Below are 20,503 nucleotides of genomic sequence, written 5' to 3'. Positions count from 1 at the left end.
ATGCACATCAGAGATGCGCTTGTCCAGCTCGTGGCGCTACGCTTGCAGAGTGCAGTGCACCTACCTGGTTTGACGGCAGCGACAGCGAGCACGACGGCGGCTCAGTCTGACCGCGGCATGATGAGGCGTCGTGGAGCAAGTGATGCTCACCAATGAATGCTCGTCGACAAGCTAGCCAATCAAATCCATGCATTAATTTTACTCTGACTTGCAACATTTGTGCTGCAGCGACTCCGAGGACCCCAAAACGCGCTGAAATGCGCCAAAACGCCCCAAAACGAAAATTTTAGAATCGCTGGAACGGCTTCTGATTGGCCGAGATTTCGTTTTTTTCAAAAAGCCGCTGCCGAGAGTTACTCTGAATCGACCCTTAGTGCGTTTTTGTGAATAAAATACGCAGCACGGCGCTGTAATTCTATGGTCGCCGATTTATTTCCAAGGATTTCCACAATAATAATATAACCCGTTTGAGGTTGGTCCTGGCGCGTGACGGGGTACGGTATCTTTCGCTGTCCTCAAAAATCTCGAGCAATGGCTCCAACGTCGTCGACAGCCGGCGAAAGAGACGCACAGAACGCGACAGCGACGGACTTGAGGCTAGAGGGATCGGTACCACTCAAACGTGGCTTGGCGTGCAACTTGGTAGCACAAGACACGCCTGCGGCCGGCCCTTGGCAGCTGTCATGTCCCTCGACTAACCCTTCTGCAACATGTTTGTGCATTTGATGGCATCGATACCGGTGTGCTTCAGCCCGACCACAGACTCGTGCCCACGCGCCACAATGTACCATTAGGTTGGAGATTGTCGACGCCGTCAAACCACGCCAATGAGTCCTTTCTGGATGGGCTCGACTGTGGCCAAGCGCAGTCGTGACGAGTTCAAGCCATACGCGTACGAGCGCAGCCACCATAAGCAGATACTGGCTGCCGAGCAATGCGGCTGCCGAGCAAAAGCGAGCCATCTGCACGCTGCAGCGCGACTCGTCCATGCAGCACTGTGCCGCTATCCAACTACAAAAGGAAAATACGTTGATCACAGCAGACTTTGCAGTCTCGAAAGCGACGCCAGCAATAGCCGCTGTTGCCCGTCTCGCAAGTTACTCGGAAATCTTCCTAATGGAGCTGGATACAATACTATCTCGGCCAGAAAGTCCCATCCGCGCCATCTCCCGAGGCGGCTTCGCTGGATTGCAAATCCATCACCACCGCGCAAACGTTTTTGCATGCAATCCCGAGACTAAAAGTCCCAGAATTGTAAACGACGCACATCAACTGAGCTTGCGGTTAGGAATGTACATGGCGGTTGGCTGGTACGACGAAAGCTCGCGAGATTCGTATTCGTACATAGTACCGTGCGTACGGATCGCTGATCTTGGCGGCTTCATTCTGCGTTTACAAGAAGGAAGGTTCGCAGTAACGGGTCGCACCGAGGCTCGGGAACGTCGCACACTTGTAGACGCCATCGACCATCCATGACCGCTCGCCACGGTATAGCCAATCGCAAAGTGAACCATCGCTTCGTCGCTGGTACGGTGCCACGATGAATGGTCCACTTGTTCCAGCGACTGGCTTTGGAATCCACACGTGCACCACCTGGGGTACGTTTTGGCATCATGCCGTTGGCCACTCGCATACCACATCACCGACCTCACCAGCAACAATATTATAGACAATCAGCGGCTTCAACTGCGCAACGCCATCTGGCACTGTCGTCTAAGCCGCACGGTCCACAAAAGGCGCGCCACCACCATGTGGCGGTGAGCTGACCGTGTGCGGCCATGATCGCGCGCGACGTTGTCGTCACCGCGACGTCATTCATTCACAACTTGATCATTTTCTCTTTTGCTCGCCACCACCCAAAGACGATCAACCATGTCCTGCGGCAAGCAAAGCGCAATCGTCTTTACGCTCGGCGTCATCACGTCGATTCCCGCCATCATGTATGACTCGCAACTACTGCGAGTGGACATCTCATGGTCTCTTTTCTAGCTTGGTCAAGGCCATGTACGAGGTCCACGTAACAGTCGACGACCGCACGTTTGTCTTTGAGCGGCCCCTCTTTTGCGTCTGGCTCATGTTTTTGAGCATGGTCCTGGCGTTTCCGCTGCACGTCCTCTTCCGCAACGGTAAGAATCATCCATCCTGACGAAAAGCCAGAAATCTCATAGTACATTCAACATGTAGGTCGAGTTTTGACGCGCCGTGGCTTCCTCCTCGCAGCGATCCCCTCTCTTTTTGCGCTCGTGGAGATGTTTTTCGGGTATCTCGCGCTCCTTTACATCTCGCCGAGCGTCGATACGATGATCATTGGCAGCCAAATCGCGTTTGTCGCGCTCTTCAAGCGGATCTTTCTCCGCCACACCATCCACACGTACGAATGGCTCGGGGTTTGCCTCAACATGATGGCCGCTTGCCTCGTCGGCACGTCGAGCATCCTCGGTGCAGACCACTCTGCAGCGTCGGCCAACCCGCTCCTCGGCGTCGGTTTCTCGTTTTTGAGCTGTGTCGTCAGCGCCATGCACAGCGTCGTTGAAGAGTATTTGCTTTCTGACCCGAGCGTGGCCCTGCCGCCAATGGCACTCGTCGGCGTACAAGGCGCGTGGGGGCTCGTCTTCACGACGTTTCTGGCGTACCCGATCGCGTACCTCGTGCCGGGCGACGACGCCGGGTCCTACGAGCGCCTTGATGCCACCTTCCAAGTGCTCGCGACGTCGAGATCGATCCAGTGGCTCGTCCTTGCGCAGCTCGTCGCGCTTTTGCTCATGAACATCTTTCGCATGCTCGTGCTCTTTCAGCTCGATGCGCTCTGGGTCTCGATCATGAACAACTTTCGAACAGGTGGCGTGTGGGCCGTGAACCTCGTCTTGTACCATGCCATCACTCACGGTGCATTTGGTGAGGTGTGGACGCACTGGAGCTACCTCCAGCTCGTTGGAATGCTTGTACTCTTTGTGGGCACGGCCGTCCATGACGGCCAGTTCCACAATCAGGCCGCCGTCGTTCAAAAGTTGAGTGTTGAGACGGTGCCAATGACGCCGTGTGAACACACCGCTCCGTTTGCTCTTTTTCACGAGAAAATTGTCGTGTAGAATGTGTTAGCATGCCACCTGTCAAAATTAATAATCTAATGAATCTGTGTACACATGTAAATACGACCCTTCAGGTGGAAGGTCATCACATACGGGCATTTTCAAGCTAATGCATACCGGTATTGCAGGTTGCAATATGCATGAGCATGAAATAAGCGACTCTGTAACTCTAAAAAATCAAAAATAGAAACTTGCTGAGTTGCAAAAAGTACGTAGTGCATGAAAGCCCTAATGGTCTAGTGGTATGATTCCTGCTTTGGGTGCAGGAGGTCCCGGTTTCGATCACCGGTTGGGGCCTTTTTGTATTATTTTATTATGTGCACCTATTTTATTGCGTCAGACCACAACGTTGGGAATCTTCTCGCTTTGATGTGGGTGTGGTTGCACCCCTCACTGGGGTACTAGTACACTTTCGCGGCCCATTCTCGATACAATGGACAAGACCTAACGATACTATCATACTCTCACTTTGCCGTCGACGTCTTCGCAGTAGATTGTGCAAAAGATGGGAATTGTGCAGAAGTGAAAGCGTGTGAGCAGATGTCGGCGTGGTACTGGTTTCAGTCACAAGCAGTCACCCTAAGCTTAGCGGGGCTAAGAAACGCATTCACAGCTGCGAGGACACTACAGAAACGCCAATGCCACAATACCGTGGTGCTGCGGCGCGACTATGCGGCGCGACGGCGTCGCGGCGACTCCAAACCAAAGAAAATTTCAGACTTACTGTTAATCGATGTGCTCAACTTGCGCCACGCTCGCTCAGCATTCCAGTGACTGTCTGCAGGCTTGTAGATGTGATAGCCATCATCTACCGGTATTCTCCGGGAATAGACACTACTACAGACATGCACCAAACCGTGCTGGCTGCGTCGATTTGACAAGGCTGAGTTGTTCATACCCAAACCTTGTTGATGACAAGTGCTAGCTCGCCACAATTAAACATGTAAGAGATAACTCCGTACTAAGCCAATGTGTAGCTAGCACGCGGGATGGGCGGCTCTCATGTTAGCCTCGATCCCTGGTCAAGGTCGAGCGGATGGGGCCGTTTCCAGAAGTCGAAGAAGTTTGCCGCGCAAGGCCGATCGATCCAGTAAACCAAGATCTAGAGGCACAGAGCCTTGGATCATAGATCCAAGGCGCAGAGCAAGCGTGCATAAGCCATTTCCAAATTGGTACTGTCAGTCAATAGCATACTCGCCTCGCCCACCACTAGCATGGTGGACACCTCCACGGTTGTTGCCTCCAAGTAGTTCGGTCTTGCTTGAGGAAGAGACTGATGAAAATACATTGGTGCTCGAGTGTGACGCGCTTATTCGACTACATTGCCGCACCTCATACTTCCGAGACCCAGTCTGTGTTGCTGCTGGTGCTACCCAATGCCATACCCTGGTCTGCGTTGCAACATCTTCTTTTTGTGTCGCTCCAAAGCACGAGGCGGCGACGTACAGTACCGCATGAAACATTGAGCTCGTCGTGTTACCAACCACCTTTATAATACCCCCTCAACAGTTCACAACGCAGTTTACACATAACAAAACGTAACAACAAATCGTGTCAGGGGGCCGCAGTCGTGCGTCTTGTGGCTGTTGGGCACTTGATAGATGTTTGGACACGTCGCGTTCGCACAGTAGGCGCTCACACACGATGGCTCGACGACACCAAAAACCTCGACGCTCACGGGGACATTGAAAGACGAGTGCGTCCCGGGAGCGCACCGGTCCCAGCTCGACCCACAAGCAACGGGCACCACACTAAGGTCGTACCAGACGCGGGCTCCATCCCAGTTGAACTCAAACACTAGACAGTTATCATGAGCGACGAGGCGTAGATCAAGTCACGGAGGACGTACACGTGGCGTCGACGGACGCGCCGAGACGGGCCATCGCCGACGTCCCAAAGTCCGAAAACTTGAAATCGATCGATGCGCCGTACGGTAGCGGCGCTACGTGGTCGGGCACATTGAGCCAGCGCCAGTACAGCGCGTTCTGCGCCGTGCCGTTGCAGTAGTTGATGAAGCGGTACGTTCCCGGCGGCTGCGCCGTCCGCGCTTCGGCGCGACTCGTGCTTGGCGTCGGTGTCGGTGTCGGTGTCGGTGTCGGTGTCGGTGTCGTCGGCGCGGGCGTCGGCACCACGCTGGGCTCGACGATCGTGCCTTGCACAGAGGCCACTGGCGCGGCTGTCGTTGGAGATGGCACCTAGTTTGCGTTCATTGGTATCGATCTGGACCCGAGGAAACGTACAGCGCCAGGCGCGGAGGCGTCAATGTGGCCAGCACCGCTGGACGTACTCGTGAGGAAGACGAGGAGCGCGGCGACGACGAAGACGAGGACGGAGGTCCCGAGCGCAGCGTACAAGCGGCGCTGCCACTTGGGAACGTGCATGCCGATGATGATCGCAAATGCGACTCTGCTGGCGCCACTCGCGACCGCGTTCGGCGACTCGCACGTGATTGGCGCCCGGCAGAGGGTAGCTTCCTTGGGCAGTGGGATTGACCAATCGCGGCCGCGCTTCATGGCTCGCGTCTTCTTACGATCGAGACAACGAGCGCCAATCTATTAAATAAGGTTAAATAAGGTACTACAGATAGACCCCGTGGAGGGCTCGTGACGCCGCCGACACTGAGCGCGCCCATTTCGAACTGAGTACGTACGAGCAGGACGATGGGCATTGAAGTTGGCGCCCACATGGCACCGATCTCGTCACGCCATCTCGTTCGTGCACAGCCACCGCTCTTATTGACGACGACGATGAGAGACAAGACCGCGAATGAATACAAAGAGTCTGGAGTCTGGAGCTGGTCTGGAGCGACCAGTGGCATGGAAAATATCGAAGCGCATGCGTACGCACCGGATGCGTTCGGCCGAATGTGACCAACGTGCCGTCACGTGTCTTGGAGTAGCCAATGACTTGGATACGCAAATGACGTGAACGCCGTCGCATCGACACGCCTGGTCGAGCAAGCTCTGGCCCGTCTTGCCTTTGCAGCGCCAACAGCGATCCGCCCGTCTTTCCAAGCCGCGTCGATGGAGAGGCGGCAAGTCCGGCAGCGACAGGTCTGTCTGGACGGCCTTTATTCGCAACCGCGGTAGAGGTACAAGTCGGTGTGTATTGCTGTACTATTGGTACTTTAGCAGTAGATCGTGATAATGTACGAGGACGACTGGTCGCAGACCCACGTCTGCTTGTCGTTGGGCACTTGGTACGCATCAGCGCAACCCTTTTGCATGCACGTGAGGTTCTTGCAGCTTGGGCCGCCCTTGGGGTTGACGACCTCGACCTTCATACCAACGTTGAAACCCTTGCCCTTGCCAGTGCAAAAGTCCCACGACGCGCCGCAATCGTCCGGGATCGTCGAAATGTCGTACCACACCTTGCCGCCAGCGAGCTTGCCTTCAAAGAGCGTCGCGTCCTGGCCAGCTCCGCTCTTGAACATGACGTTGCCAGCGCCAAAGTCGGCAACGCCAAAGTCCTTGGTGCCGCCGCCGCCGATTTGCGCGTTGTGGTCCTTGTACGGCTGCGTACGCCACCACAGGTCGAGAGGCTTGTCGCAGCCGTTCTTGATGCGGTAAACACCCGACCCGATTGCTGCGGGGCTCGGTGGCGAGGGCGCTTGGGTCGGGGCAGGCTTTGGGGCTGGGGTCGGTGCAGGCGTCGGGGCTGGCGTCGGGGCCGGCGTAGGAGCCGGCGTGGGAGCTGGCGTCGGGGCAGGCGTCGGGGCAGGCGTCGGGGCAGGTGTGGGAGCTGGCGTCGGGGCAGGCGTAGGAGCCGGCGTCGGGGCAGGCGTAGGAGCGGGTTTCGGGGCCAAGGTGGCCTCTTCGAGGTGCGAAGCCGCTTCGGTCGTCGGCTGCGCAGTTGTGGGTTCTGGCGTTACGGTGGTGGGCTCCGTCGTCACAGTTTCTGTAATGTTGGTGGTCGTCGAGTTATCATCGACAATCGAGATGTGGGTGAATGTCGTAGCGACAGGAATCGTGGCATCGCCGACTCCTGTGTTGCCAACCGAGACTTCGCCGGACGTAGCCGCAGCGCTGGACGACGACGGCACAGGCGTCGAAGACTTGCCTCCCGGTGCGTTGTTGCCCGAGCTCACACTTGCGTCGGTACCACCAGACTGCGTGCAAATGACGGCGACAGCCACGCCGACGACGAGCAAGGCGGCGGCCGAGATGCCAATGATGCGGTTGCGGCGCTTGCGCTGGAAGTTCTCTTCGTACTCGTCATCGTCCTTGAGGTCCGTGGGGTGGCCGAACGTCTCACGCCACGCGACGACGTCGCCACCGTTGGCCGCCGTCGTGTGGCCAGGCGAGATGGTCATGATGCTGTCTTGGACGGGCATGATGAGGAGCGTGGATGTCGAAGAATGAGGGATAAGCGACGAAGCGTGGGCATCGAGTTACTCCACCTGCTGAGCTCACCAGCTGTGCTGGCAGGCCCTTTTACACCAGTTTCTCACCATCTCGATTTTGAGGGCCCTTACCTCATAGCATACAAAATTGAGTCTTTTTACAAATGATTAGGTCCCTAGGGGTATTTGTCCCAGCCAAGGTATGGGATAATTCCAGAGCGATACAAACTCTGCGAAATCCCATTACAGGCAGTCGTGGATACTTGATTTCTCAACTGTGGCTCTACATCGAAGTTCGCACATGGGTCCTTCTGTGGTGCAACCTCGAATGCTGTACAATACCATTAAAATCCCATCGAGTAGCCGTCGCTAGAAAAAGCTTCAATGCACTTTGTTTTGCCCTAAACATATTGTAGAATAACCTAGTACCGAACGACGAGGTTCTTTCCCCTTCTTCGCCACTCGTCGCCCAGCAGCTTTTCTGGCAGGTACATTTTTATTGTACGAACAGTCGCATGCGCTCCATGAGATCTTGCAGTGGGCGAGGAGGCCAGTGTTCCAGAGTGAGCTGCAGAGACGTGCGGCGGTGCATGATGTAATGTAATGAAATGGGTCCATGCTTCAATGCGTCCTCTTCTGCACGACCAATCCAGTCCTGTCGGCATTGGTGCTTGCAATGTGCTACTCGTAATTTGATGCGTGTGTCGTGTGGCCCATCGTGCCGCCCTCCAACAACCCAACGAACACGACTGCGCTGGATTTGCGATGCCTTTACCGCAGGCACCGCCGTCAATCGAAGTTCGAAGCCAACACATCTGGTTTTTAAGAATCCACACTGACGTGCGACCACGGAAGAGCCAGCGGTGGCGATCGAAGGGATTTGGATGGCACGGTGATAGCAGGAGATGAATGGACTCGCGCGATACATCTTCTTGCGGGCACTGTGGTGTAGCTAGAAATTTTTCTCCATTGGCAGTGTATATACATTTTGTCCATGTGGCAGGTAAATTTAATTTACCGTTCGAAGGGCTGCGAAAGGAAGCGTCAAATGTCGGATCACGAAGGTACCGGTATACTTACGGGCACACCACCGTTTTCTCTCAGGTTTCCGGTAATCTTTGAAAATACACCGGTACGCTGATGATTCAAGTAAAGTCGGCTGGCGGCTCATGGCTTGGTCTGTGCCAGGTCGCGTTTGTTCGACGGCCTAGAGGCATGCCAGCGTCTACTTTACTAGTAATATACTAGTATAGCTACTAGTACATGGGCTTGTTGTAGTTGCAGCTGCTTTGCGACTGTCAGTAATATCTACCACGATATTTCGGCTTCACTGGTAATGCATGCTAGAAATGTTGTCTTGGTGTAACTGTGTGCGAAAACGAAGAGGATGTATATGACACTTCGCCTCTCGCTGTGCCCTGGCCACACGTGCACCAAGAAACGTGTCGCTCCAAAACGGATCACTCCTTCTATGACTTGGTCGCTAGTCCTATTGCTGGTAGTGTAGTGTGAATCAATACCACTCAGGAGCCGCAGAATTGACACCAAGAGATGTGAGTCTTGGATCGGGGTTAGGTCTCGGTTCTCGAAGAGGTCTCGGCTCTCGTAGAGGCCCTGGAGCCGTGTCCTAGGCGTTGCCGATTGACAACGTAGCCAGGATTGTCATACTCATGTCGAGCCAATCAATTTATAAAGACACTTTGGATCGCAGCGATGGCGTCGAGATTTCTGCATCTACTTCTAGTTGCACGATCTAGAGTCTTAGCAGTAGATGGTGACAATATACGACGTGGACACGCCACAGACCCACGTCTGCTTGTCGTCAGGGACGCGGTAGGCATCGGCGCAGCCAAATTGCTTGCAGTAGAGGTTCTTGCAGTTGCTGCCGCCGGTTGGGTTGACGACCTCGACCGTCATGCCAACGTTGAAGCCCTTGTTCTTGCCGATGCAATGGTCCCAGTACGGCCCGCAGTCGTTCGGGATCGCCGAGATGTCGTAGTTGACCTTGCCCGTTGCTGGATCCAAAAAGCTCTCGAAGAGCGTCGCGTCTTGGCCTGGACCGCTCTTAAACATGACGTTTCCGACGAAGTCGTTGATGCCAAAATCCTTGAAGCTGCCGCCGGCGATCTGCGTGTTGTGGTCCTTGTACGGCTGCGTGCGCCACCACAGGTCCAGCGGCTGGTTGCAGCCATTCTGGATGCGGTAAACGCTGGCTGCAACGGGCGCTGGCGTCGGGGCTTGTGTAGGGGCAGGTGTAGGGGCAGGCGTTGGAGCAGGTGTGGGAGCAGGCGTCGGGTCAGGCGTCGGCACAGGGGTAGGGCTGGGTGTCGGCGCCACAGTTTCCGACTCGAGCGAGGCCGTCGTGTTGGAGAGCGAGGGCGTCGTCGTGGTCGGCGGCTCAGTCACAATCGCGGTTGCGTTGTCGGTCGTCGTCGGGATCGGTGTGATCGACGGCGGCAACGTGTTGTCGCTGCCTCCGCCGCGGACCATGACCTCGGACGCGTTGGGTGCGACGGCCGTCGGCGCCGGCGTCGTGAGCGCCGAGCGTTGACTGGCCTCGGACGAGCCGTTGGACATGGCAACAATGACACCAATAGCAACGCCGACGACAAGCAGCGCAGCGGCGAAGATAGCAAGCACGCGGTTGCGACGCTGGCGCTGCATGGATTCGACAAAGTCGTCCGAGTCCTTGTCGTCCGTGGCGCGCCCGAGGAAGCTCGTCTCGCGGATCTCGTTGGTGGCAGGCGTGCCGCTCATGGGCGTGATGGTGACGACGGTGTCCGCGTCGTGTACTGCCATCGTTGGTCAGTTGAAGTAATTTCGGAAATGCAGCGCCGTCCTGCCGACGATATTACGCGCGGCTTGCACTTCGCCCATTACTCTCTTTTGCGCGCTCTCTATGTGTGCTCTCACGAAAGATCTATGGTATTATATTGGTACCTTATATTCGTATTTGTAAATAGTATTTGAGGAACTAATTAAAATAGTATGTGAGCGGTGCCATTACGCATGGCCGTGTCACACTGCTGCGATCTTGACGCGTTATTTACATGTCATAAACAACGTCGTTCATCACGTAGGGAATTCTTGACAACGCTGCCACCGTACCGTAGATGGGACTGCTATGCACGATGCTTGTAGAGGTCAAGCAGCACGCACATGGGTGCCGGTACGGCGACCAGATTCACAGCGACGTCATGGATGTGTTTTGGTACCGGGCTTTCCAGAGCCCAGGGTTCATGCAGGTTCTGCGGCGCATGGCGGGGGATCGGTTGCCGGCGAGGGGGGACCCACAGGTCGGCGTTTTTCTACTCTCAAAGCGTCACTGCAAGCGAGGCAGGACCCCGTGTGTTTCCCTTGAATTGTGGCTAAACGCAATACTAGTACGTCGGATGGATGGAGATACTACGGTAGTATATCGCAAGCGTTGAATGTCGAGAGACCTTTCACGACGACAACATAGCATCGACAGAAATTTTCCCAGAGCATGAAGCAGTGACGATCTCCAAGACATATCAGTCGCTGGCAGATGATCTACACTTATTCACAGCATAGTGGTAGTGGTGCCCTCGGCAATAGCATCCGCATTTCCGTCGGGACTGGTGTTGTCAATGAGCCCATTTACAGAAAAAGTGGCTGTATCCGACGTGACCGAGGCTGCGCTTTCAACCCACGCGAGCCTAGTTTACTACCCACCGGTAATAGTACAGTATTACACAGCGCAATAGGTACCGGCAGTGGCATCCTGTAGCTCTGTAGTGTGATGCGATTTATCATACATCGAGTGACTGAGCCTTGAATAAACAGGTACGACTCGGGGCATCAAGGGCTACTAGTCCAAGTAATACATGAAGCAAACGGTATTTTTACCAATAGTAACGATGCTGTTGCCAGCCTCTGTACAGCAGCAATAGACGGCATGAGCCTTTGCGTGGTCGAACCGACCCATAAAGCGTGTGTGTTTGTGTGGGGCTAGGGTAGGTTTAGGTTTTCTGGTGGAAGGTGCGCGCCGAGGGCAACAACCTCTTTATCTTATCCTTGTTGCGATTTGATTCAAAACAAAAAACATGCAACCAGACGAGCAACGTAATTAAGTATTTCCCGGGCTCGGTGCTCGGCTCGACGCCTAAAGACCACTGCGCGTTGACAAGTGTCTTTGAAGTGCCGATCGGTGCGTCACAACTAATCTATCTCTTTTTCCATCGGTTTGTACTCCAAGGGTTGTGCTTGGTGCACGACAGAACTCGTAATGTATTTGCTCATCCAAACGACAAAATCATTTTTTTCTGTCGAAATGACACTCGGTATCAAAAAGTATTTAACTACCAGTAACATGGTACTAGTATTGCGCGTACCACGGGGAGAACACAGCGAGGGTTGAGGTTGCTGCTTAGCAAAAAATGGTAATGATGTACGACGACGACGCGCTGCAGACCCATGTCTGCTTGTCGTTGGGCACTTGGTACGCATCGGCACAGCCCTTGTACATGCAACTGAGGTTCTTGCAGCTAGGGCCACCGCTTGGGTTGACAACTTCGACCGTCATACCAACGTTGAAACCCTTGCCCTTGCCAGTGCAGAAGTCCCACGACGCGCCGCAGTCGTCCGGGATCGTCGAAATGTCGTACCACACCTTGCCGCCGGCGAGCTTGCCTTCAAAGAGCGTCGCGTCCTGGCCAGCTCCGCTCTTGAACATGACGTTGCCAGCGCCAAAGTCACCAACACCGAAGTCTTTGTGAGCACCGCAGCAAGCTGCGTGTTGTGGTCCTTGTACGGCTGCGTACGCCACCACAGGTCCAGCGGCTTGTTGCAGCCGTTCTTGATGCGGTAGACGCTGGCGGCGATCGGCGCGGGCGCCGGGGCTTGGGTCGGCGCAGGCGTCGGGGCGGGTGTTGGCGCAGGTGTGGGGGCCGGGGTCGGGCCGGGGTTGGCGCCTCGGTTGTCGTCGGAGCCGGCGTCACATCTTCGGATTCAAGCTTGCCGGTGGAGGCCGTCGTAGGGACAGGCGTCGTGGCGTTCGTCGCCTCAGGAGCGGTAGCGTTCGTTGGGAATGGTGTCATGGAGATGAGATCTGGGCCGGCGCCAGGCGCGGTGCCTCCGACCGTCACCTCGGCCGGCGCCAGCGTCGTGGCCACGGGCGTCGACGTATCAAGACCCGAGGCTACGCTCGCACCCTCTCCGCCGCCAGAGCTGGCGATGATGACACCGATGGCGACGCCAACGACGAGAAGGCCGGCGGCGAAGATGGCGAGGATGCGGTTGCGGCGCTTGCGCTGGAGCGCTTCCTCGTACTCTTCCGAGTCCTTGTCGTCCGTGGGGCGCCCGACGAATTCGGTTTCACGCCACTCGACAATGTCGTTGGCCGCCGACGTGTTTCCGGGCGTGATCGTGATGATGCTGTCCTGTACTGCCATGGCGCTCGTCCTGCTGCAGTTGGCTTTGGTTGTGGCGCCTGTTCATGGCAGGCGCGATGTGAGTGCTCGCACCGGGTGGCGACGCCTTTTATTTCAACACTTAAAGATTGTATTGACATGGATTAAAATACGATGCACCCCAAGACTGTGGGAAAAGCTACGCTTTTATCGAACTGGACGGAGAAGCGTGGCATTACGAGCGCGTATTAGTCACGACCAACTTCAAGAAGCCTCTGCCGTGGACCCCAGGAGGACCTACACAAACGATGCTGTATGGAAGATGATGGAGTCGAAGCGATGAGCCTGAGAGCCCCGTGGCGTCAACTTGGTCGCTTTTAGAAGGGCAGTAGTAGGAATGAGAGGATCTTCCTACTGACTATCGCGACGACTAGCTACTACAGACAAGAAATAGAAATGCTGCACAACCATCCATATCGCGATCCTGCCGTCGGGAGCCCCTCGATCAATGGGGAGAGGGTGGGTCCAAAACGGTGTCGACCTGACAGGCGACGAAAACATCTGCAAGTTCGGAAATCGAACGGGCCGGCGCTGCATACAGCGTCCAAGTCGCTTCGTCCATGAACGAACCGACTCGAAGCATTTGGTGCAATCCAACCTGACGATGCGACACCAACGTCGTGCGGCTACAGATTTCGTCTTCTCGCAGCGATCGGTGTCTCCTTTGCGACAGCAGTGTGCCCACGCGGGACTGACCACGATAGCAGGCTTCGTGCAGCTCCATCCTTCCATTCGATACGCGCTTCGTTGTCGACGGCGCCATGCTTGTCAATGGTTGCGGCAAAGTGAGATGCGTGTGGTGGAATGCGGGCGAGGCGGGTGGGAAACCCGGCGTGTCCCACCACAATGGCGCCAGCGCGATCGACGCCCGCGTCAGCGTCGAGTGGAGTTGGACGATGCGTACCTTCCTCCCATGCATGCAGCTCTTCCACGCATGCTGCTTCGCCTAGCTTGTAGTGGGTCATCGCGCAGTGCGAGCGCAGTGGCGCCGACCATGGGCGCGGGCCGATGTCCGGAAACGGGCCGCGTATCCGGACCATAGAAAGGATGCTGCCCGAGGTGCGCTGGCTACGAGCGGCGCGGCTCCTTCCGCCGCAAGAAGGCACCGCGCTCAAAGGTACCGAGGCGCGTGGCCCTCGCAGGCTCATACAGACGTGTGGCAGAGATGGTTGTCAGGCGAGACCCAAGGCTACAGGCGCTGGCGACGTGCCACGACGACACCGCTCTGTTGCGCCTCGTGGCCGCCGAAGTCGGTACGACGACGACCATCGCCTCTGTCCTGCACGATGGCGTCGTAGTGAGCGCTGCTTTCCGGGCGTGGTACGCAGTGTACGAGAAGATCGCTATGTCGACCGACGCCGCGCGCTCGCTGCACGACAACACGTCGGTCGACGATGGCGGCGGGTGCACATTGTCGTCGTCGCTCGTGTACGGCGAGGTGGACTTTTTCGGCTTTGCTCGCGTTCTCGAAGCGCTGGCGCCACAGGCTGGCCAGGTGCGATGGCGTGTGATCTGCAGCTACCCGATACCAGTGACGTCGTCCTTGGCGCGTAGATCTTTTACGACCTCGGGCACGGCACGGGTCGCGCCGTCTTGGCTGCGGTAGACCATCAACCTTTACGCTTTTACCGTATCAGCGGATCATGTCCAGGCGCTATTGCATCCGCAGTTGACGTGCGTTGGCATCGAGCTTGTACATGCGCTCGTCAAAGCCTCTTGGGTCGCCTTGGATGCGATGCCACTGCCAGTACGACCCCCGTGCACCTCATTCTCGGCCAAGATCTCTCGACTAGAACGTGATCTTGGAGCATGGCGATATCCTCACACACGCTGCGTGGTGGTATGCAAACTCATCTTGCAATCGATTTGCAGAGAATGTCCTAGGCGCGACGGCGACATTGTCTTTGTCAACTGCACGTGCTTTACGACCGACCTCTTCCGCGCCGTGGAGGACCGTGCGTGCCGCATGAAGCCCGGGAGTCTATTTGTGTCCCTCACCAAGGTAATACGCTTTCGTAGCGGCTCTAAGAACGACGATAGCGCCTTCGCCGCGCCTTGCCGTTCACGCGGCGTGGCCAGATGAAGATACGAACAAGTTGGGGCCACGAGACGGCGTTCATTTATCAGAAACAGGATGCGCCTTCTTCGATGGAGGCGCAGTAAAGATCGACCTAGCGCTAAGGTTTCCAACAAAGTTTTTCTTTGCTACTATACCCTCAGCACAGGGAGCGAGTATCTCATAGCAACGAAAACCTTTGTTGGAAACCTTGGCACAACTGCACAGTCACTGCGAGAAAGACGCAACGCGATTGACCCTCGCGTACGATTGTGCTACTAGTCGCCATCTTGGCCGTGACCAAGAGCGTCAACATTCTGCGCAAGGACTCTGGTTGCTATCGAGACACGGATGCGTCAGGCACCGAGTTGGTGGGCTTGGTTGAAGCTGGCGAATCTTTGGCCCGGCAAAGTTCGACGTACACTAGTTTGAATATGGTGTGAAATTATGTCGGCCTTGATTAAGCAGGAGGTAAGCAGGAGGTCGCACTTCAATCGTACACTATTTCACGTGTTTGCCCATCATGGTGGAGAAAAATATGGAAGCCATGCTCGTCCCACAACTCGGCTGCAATGGAACGCACGCAGCAGCCCGTCGTCTTGGTGCATGGTATGTAGGACGCTAAAGGCGATGGCGGCCGATTCACGACCGGTAGGCGCCTTTGGATGGGGCCAGAAGACGCCGCTGTTTGGGGCCATGCCGTCATACTGGCCGCTGCAAGACCTCGACGAGATCAACCCGAACTACCTCGTCGTCGCCGTCGGTCCGATCTCATCCGACTACGACCGAGCTTGCGAAGTCTTTTACCAGCTCTACGGTGGCCAAGTCGACTATGGCGAAGAGCACGCCCAGACCTGTGGTACCGTTCCCACGGCCATGACGCGACTCGTGACGATGGACTAGGCCACTTACGCTTTGGTGTGACGCACGAAGCCATGCATCCCAACTGGGGCGAGGTGCGCGTGCGCAAAATGTCCAAGGCTCATGTGTACGTGCGGTAGGAAAATCCGGTGCACTTGCTCGGACACAGTTGCGGCGCCACGACCTGTACGTCGTCTGCCATCCATCCTCCATTCGATCGCTAACATCATGAAGCTATCGAACTCTATCAGTTGCTATGCAAGGACCATTTCGGTGTTGGGAGCAGTCACAAGTGGGTCAAGAGCATCATTTGCATCTGTGGCCCGCTCACCGGGTACGTGCTATGCGTGAACGGGCGTATGCGCATGTCTACGCGTAGATCGACGCTCAGCAATCTCCTGGGGATTGGCCCCAACTCGAAGCTTGCCCTCCTCAGCGGCGGCCACCTCGTCGGGTCGTCATTTGCGCTCTTCTGGAAGCTCCAGGAGTGCTACCTTCCGTCGCTCAAAGCCCTGTACGATCTCAGGATGGAGCACTGGAACAACATGACGTCATGGCGCGACGTCTTCTCGCCAGACAGCTCGCTCTTTACGAGCCGCGACATTCGTACGATCTCTCGGTGCACTCCAATTTTCCTGACCACAATTATTAGTGTGGGATGATATTGTCCCCGCGACGCGCCTCCAGAAGAACCAAGCGCTCATCGAGATGGACAAGGTCCATCTCTTTAGCGTCGTGACGTGTGCCAAAGATCACCCGCACGTCCTCTCCGGCATGACGTGGTTTCTCAGTCTCTTCACGAACCGCATGAACAAGCACGAGCCGTTCCATGGTACATCTCTCTCGACAAACTATACGCCATCGAACGCCAACCACTTCCTAGGCTTTGACAGCCGACATTGGGCTAACAACGACGGCGTCGTCAACACGTACTCGCAAGTGTACCCGCGCGTCAAGTGCGGCCGCTTCACGCCCGTGCCCGGCGCCTACCCGCCACTGCCAAGCCACACACCTGCGAGTAGCAGCCACCTCCCGATGCCTGGCAACTATACACCTGTGCCCGGGAGCCACCCGGTCGTACCGACGAGCTATACGCCCGGATCTGGCGGCCATCTTTCGTTTTCGGGCAGTGACTCACCAGCAGTTGGGACGTGGTCGCCCGCCGAGTCGCACATTTCATTCGATTTGGAGGCGCAGGACGACGTGAGCGCGCCGCTGAAGGGTCGGTGGTACACGTACCACGTCGAGAAAAACCACTTTTGTGGCACGTTTCTGGATGCCGATGCGCGGGATCTGTATTGCAACCTCTTCAAGCTCGTCAACAAGTACAGCGACGTCGTGCCGGAAGAAGATGATTCGGATACGGTGGCGTAGCTGGCAGCTTTTTGGTGCAAATTTGAAATAGACGTGCGGTTTGATTCTATGACATCGGTGCAGGGGCTAGCGCGTGGGAACACAAGGTCCGACTGGTCTTTGTAGCTAACTACCAATGTATTGTAGTCGGGCTGTAGTCGAGCTGGATACCGTAGAGCTAAATCTTCGTTGGTGTGGCGCGAGCGGCTAGTTTGATGGTCCCGATCCAGTCGGCAACGGTCGGCGCCGACACCGTGACGGACCCGGACGCCATAGCATCCATCTTCACGGAGCACTGGAAGGCCATCATGAAGGCGCCGCCGGGAAAGGGCACAGCCGTGCGCACCTTTCACCGAAGGAAGTACCTGGTAGCTACCGTGCAGTATGCGTATACACGATGCACAGTGCCTAGACAGCAGTACAACCCCATGGTACAAACCACACCTATCCTCAACAACGATCTTAAACAACGGCAATCGCTGCCGCTCTCCACCTCAATGAGTGTTTCCTCCCGCATCAACGGTAGTATCTTGGAGAAGAGAAAGGGACTCCCTTTCCTCTTCTCTAAGATACCGGTGCAGTGTACTAGTGTACTGCGGTATAGAACAAGTTTACTGCATTGACAAACACGGCACTGTCCCTTACCGGTGATAATCACTGCCCTTTAACGGTGATTATCTGGGCATGTACGACCACCCCGGGTACGTGGTAGCGTAGGCATGGGCAAGGCATGGGTGTGATCACGGACATCGAAACATCCAGCGGCTTCCGATTGCGTGACACACGTCAACGATTGGACGCTTCACTGTCCAATCAAGGTGCACCAATCCGATCTTGGGCGGGGATCTCGCAAGTGCCCGAGGCTGGCGTTGCCGCAATGAGCTTTAGGCAACGTAGCGCAATCGTATGCGAGAGGCACAAGCTATAACACCACATATCGTAGCATGGCCTGCCTCTGAAGCGACAGATGCCGGCTCCAACGGACAGTGGGCACATTTTTAGCCAGCCTAGACACTTGTTCAAAGTGTCTCAACCAACAGGAAGTTGGCTGGTACATACACAATCTCTCCACAATCCAACAAGCGATGTGCACTAGCACTATCTAGTAGTACCTGCTTGCAGCTAAAAGCGCATGGTCGAAGCAGCTATCACTGGTGTGCGCTCGGTCGCGCGTATTGTAACCCAATGTGAGACCAAATCGGGAAAGTGTGGCACTGAAACGAAGGCCGATGAAGTCTCCAGCATGGGTGATCAGCAGGATCACTTGACAAAAACCAGGGAAGATGCCAGCGACCAAGCATCCCGTCGTCTTCATCCACGGTATGCCTCTTTATGCAAAGAACGCGAAGCTCCATTGCCTTCTCTCCAGGGGCTATGGGCTGGGGCAAGACGTCACCGCTCTTCAACAGCCTGCCGTCCTACTGGCCGAAGGGCGCTCTAGACGAGCTGAATCCCAACCACATCATTGTCGACGTTGGCAAGGTTTCGTCCGACCACGACCGCGCGTGTGAGGCCTTTTACCAGCTCTTTGGTGGCACCGTCGACTACGGCGAAGCCCACGCCGCGGCCTGCGGTACGATGGCGACATTCTACACATCAAATTTCCCACCCGCGTAGGTCACTTGCGCTTTGGTGCCACGTACTCGAAAGCCATGGCATTGCACCCCAACTGGAGCGAGGTAATTCAAGTTTCTCAACATCACCAACCCTTGATCTCTGTTGATGTGCTCTCTGCCTTGACACTAGCATAACCCTGTGCACTTGACCGGGCACAGCCTTGGCGCCACGACGGGTACGCACGCAACTCGATGCTACGTGCATGGGATGCTAACAACTATCCGAATATGCGTCTAGCAATCGAGCTCTACCAGTTGCTGTGTAAAGACGCATTCCACGTCGGCTCGAACCACAAGTGGGTGAAGGGCATTGTGAGCATCTGTGGACCGTTGACCGGGTACGCGATTTCGTCCGCACGATGGATGTGGTTTATGTCTATCTTAGGTCGACATTGGGCAACTTGCTTGGTGGCGACGTCGAGAAGGGTTTGTCGTACTGCAGTGCGGGCTACGTGGTGGGCACGGCGCTAACGGTGCTTTGGAAGTGCCAAGAGTTTTATGCGCCGTGGCTCAAATCCGTGTACGACCTCGGGATGCCACAGTGGACGCGTCATCCATCATGGTCCTGGGTATTTTCACGCGCGAACGACATGTACACGAGCCGAGACCTCGGTATGCTGCACTGCTGCAGTTGCACTGGATGATGATCGTACGTCGTAGCGTTCTACGACATTCTACCCGCTGCACGTCTGCGCAAGAACGAAATGCTCATTGACATGGACAAGGTGCATCTGCTGAGTATCGCTACAAAGGCCACGGACACCGGACACAGCCTATCAGTGCTTTCGTACCTTCTTCACGCGTTCACACGCGGTCTCGACGCCGACGCATTGTACGACGGTACGGTTATGCTCGCTATTACTTGATTACACGCGGTACCAAAGCGCATGGATAGGGTTCGAGAGCGATCACTGGGCGCACAACGATGGGGTTGTCAACACCGTCTCAATGCGCTACCCACGGTCAGACTCGGATGACTCGGATGACAGCGGCAGTGTTACTGACCTCGAAGCCAGCCGAGGGATGGTCCAAGGCAAATGGTACACGCGACTTATTGAGGGGAAAAACCATCTCTGTGGCACGCACTGGGACAATACTGCTGCCGCATTGTACAAAGATGTGTTTGCACAAATAGTCTCTTGGGAAACGTAAGGTGTCGAAATATACACGGCTCTTAAGCCGTTGATTTGCAAAATTTCTGCAAGTCCACGCATTCGTTCGCCAAGAAGGTTGCCATACTGCTGTAATTCCTCGCCAGCGAGGGCGAGGTACCGCGAGACAAGAGGTGCTCTCGGTGTGTCCAAGTCGCGGTCTACGTTGTGCGAGCATTTTCCAAGGTCCTCGCCAGTCGTGCTCCCTATTGGATTCAGCTTCCAATAACCACTGCGGGATGGCGTTCCTTGGAGCGCGCTTTTCAGGCGGAACAAGACATGGCCTCGGAAACCGTTGCGGCCTTGGACACCAACGTCTGGCGTCGTGACCGCGGGAGGTGGCGTGGGCGGTGGTATGGCAGCAGGCGGCAGCGTCGTGTGTGTAGCCTTCTTGGTGGCAGCCTTCTTGGTGGCGGCCTTCTTGGTCACCTTGCGATGCACAGGCGCCTTGTTTGACGCGCCTCGCGTTGCGCGCCCCGCCATTGTGCGATAAATACAAAAGCTTGCCTATATAGGGGATGAAGTTGATCCGGAATCAACTTCATCCCCTAGTTGTTGTTGAATTGGGTCCTCTATTACAATAGATAAAACTATGCTAAATAA

At 55.9% G+C, this 20,503-nt stretch overlaps 8 protein-coding genes and 1 non-coding gene across 9 annotated transcripts; 5 read left to right on the top strand and 4 right to left on the bottom strand.

Moving 5' to 3' along the window:
• Nucleotides 1–1,872: 1,872 nt before the first annotated feature.
• Nucleotides 1,873–3,089, top strand: SPRG_12249 (hypothetical protein; the record flags this gene model as incomplete). Its single annotated transcript, XM_012351893.1, has 3 exons — nt 1,873–1,940; nt 1,990–2,126; nt 2,185–3,089. 3 exons carry the CDS (start codon nt 1,873–1,875, stop codon nt 3,087–3,089), a joined length of 1,110 nt encoding a protein of 369 aa, XP_012207283.1.
• Nucleotides 3,090–3,314: 225 nt separating this feature from the next.
• SPRG_30171 lies at nt 3,315–3,386 on the top strand. The gene has a single exon. It is a non-coding gene; the product is annotated as a tRNA-Pro (tRNA).
• Nucleotides 3,387–4,611: 1,225 nt separating this feature from the next.
• SPRG_12248 (hypothetical protein) lies at nt 4,612–5,538 on the bottom strand (the record flags this gene model as incomplete). The annotated part of the gene is made up of 4 exons (XM_012351892.1): nt 5,330–5,538; nt 4,939–5,284; nt 4,805–4,886; nt 4,612–4,762 (listed from the first exon to the last, which is right to left on the bottom strand). Exons 1-4 carry the CDS (start codon nt 5,468–5,470, stop codon nt 4,612–4,614), a joined length of 720 nt encoding a protein of 239 aa, XP_012207282.1. The 5' UTR covers nt 5,471–5,538.
• Nucleotides 5,539–6,216: 678 nt separating this feature from the next.
• Nucleotides 6,217–7,478, bottom strand: SPRG_12247 (hypothetical protein; the record flags this gene model as incomplete). Its single annotated transcript, XM_012351891.1, has 1 exon — nt 6,217–7,478. Exon 1 carries the CDS (start codon nt 7,420–7,422, stop codon nt 6,217–6,219), a length of 1,206 nt encoding a protein of 401 aa, XP_012207281.1. The 5' UTR covers nt 7,423–7,478.
• A 1,635-nt stretch (nt 7,479–9,113) lies between these two features.
• SPRG_12246 (hypothetical protein) lies at nt 9,114–10,246 on the bottom strand (the record flags this gene model as incomplete). The annotated part of the gene is made up of 2 exons (XM_012351890.1): nt 9,242–10,246; nt 9,114–9,165 (listed from the first exon to the last, which is right to left on the bottom strand). The coding sequence occupies exons 1-2, from the start codon at nt 10,228–10,230 to the stop codon at nt 9,114–9,116; spliced, it is 1,041 nt and encodes a 346-aa protein (XP_012207280.1). The 5' UTR covers nt 10,231–10,246.
• A 1,575-nt stretch (nt 10,247–11,821) lies between these two features.
• Nucleotides 11,822–12,865, bottom strand: SPRG_12245 (hypothetical protein; the record flags this gene model as incomplete). The annotated part of the gene is made up of 2 exons (XM_012351889.1): nt 12,175–12,865; nt 11,822–12,116 (listed from the first exon to the last, which is right to left on the bottom strand). Exons 1-2 carry the CDS (start codon nt 12,843–12,845, stop codon nt 11,822–11,824), a joined length of 966 nt encoding a protein of 321 aa, XP_012207279.1. The 5' UTR covers nt 12,846–12,865.
• A 1,029-nt stretch (nt 12,866–13,894) lies between these two features.
• SPRG_12244 (hypothetical protein) lies at nt 13,895–15,054 on the top strand. Its single transcript, XM_012351888.1, has 8 exons — nt 13,895–13,980; nt 14,027–14,116; nt 14,162–14,358; nt 14,418–14,465; nt 14,515–14,610; nt 14,657–14,703; nt 14,748–14,865; nt 14,904–15,054. Exons 1-8 carry the CDS (start codon nt 13,911–13,913, stop codon nt 15,024–15,026), a joined length of 789 nt encoding a protein of 262 aa, XP_012207278.1. The 5' UTR covers nt 13,895–13,910; the 3' UTR covers nt 15,027–15,054.
• A 407-nt stretch (nt 15,055–15,461) lies between these two features.
• On the top strand, nt 15,462–17,154 carry SPRG_12243 (hypothetical protein; the record flags this gene model as incomplete). Its single annotated transcript, XM_012351887.1, has 8 exons — nt 15,462–15,528; nt 15,575–15,778; nt 15,823–15,875; nt 15,921–15,966; nt 16,015–16,114; nt 16,160–16,386; nt 16,433–16,612; nt 16,664–17,154. Exons 1-8 carry the CDS (start codon nt 15,492–15,494, stop codon nt 17,152–17,154), a joined length of 1,338 nt encoding a protein of 445 aa, XP_012207277.1. The 5' UTR covers nt 15,462–15,491.
• Nucleotides 17,155–18,416: 1,262 nt separating this feature from the next.
• Nucleotides 18,417–19,909, top strand: SPRG_12242 (hypothetical protein; the record flags this gene model as incomplete). The annotated part of the gene is made up of 7 exons (XM_012351886.1): nt 18,417–18,453; nt 18,503–18,706; nt 18,751–18,812; nt 18,880–18,925; nt 18,988–19,087; nt 19,135–19,361; nt 19,410–19,909. The coding sequence occupies 7 exons, from the start codon at nt 18,417–18,419 to the stop codon at nt 19,613–19,615; spliced, it is 882 nt and encodes a 293-aa protein (XP_012207276.1). The 3' UTR covers nt 19,616–19,909.
• Nucleotides 19,910–20,503: the final 594 nt, after the last annotated feature.

The sequence above is a fragment of the Saprolegnia parasitica genome (assembly GCF_000151545.1).
Source record: "Saprolegnia parasitica CBS 223.65 unplaced genomic scaffold supercont2.88, whole genome shotgun sequence".
NCBI lineage: Eukaryota > Oomycota > Saprolegniomycetes > Saprolegniales > Saprolegniaceae > Saprolegnia > Saprolegnia parasitica.
Note: the sequence above shows the minus strand (reverse complement) of the source record. Positions and strands in the feature narration are given on the sequence as shown.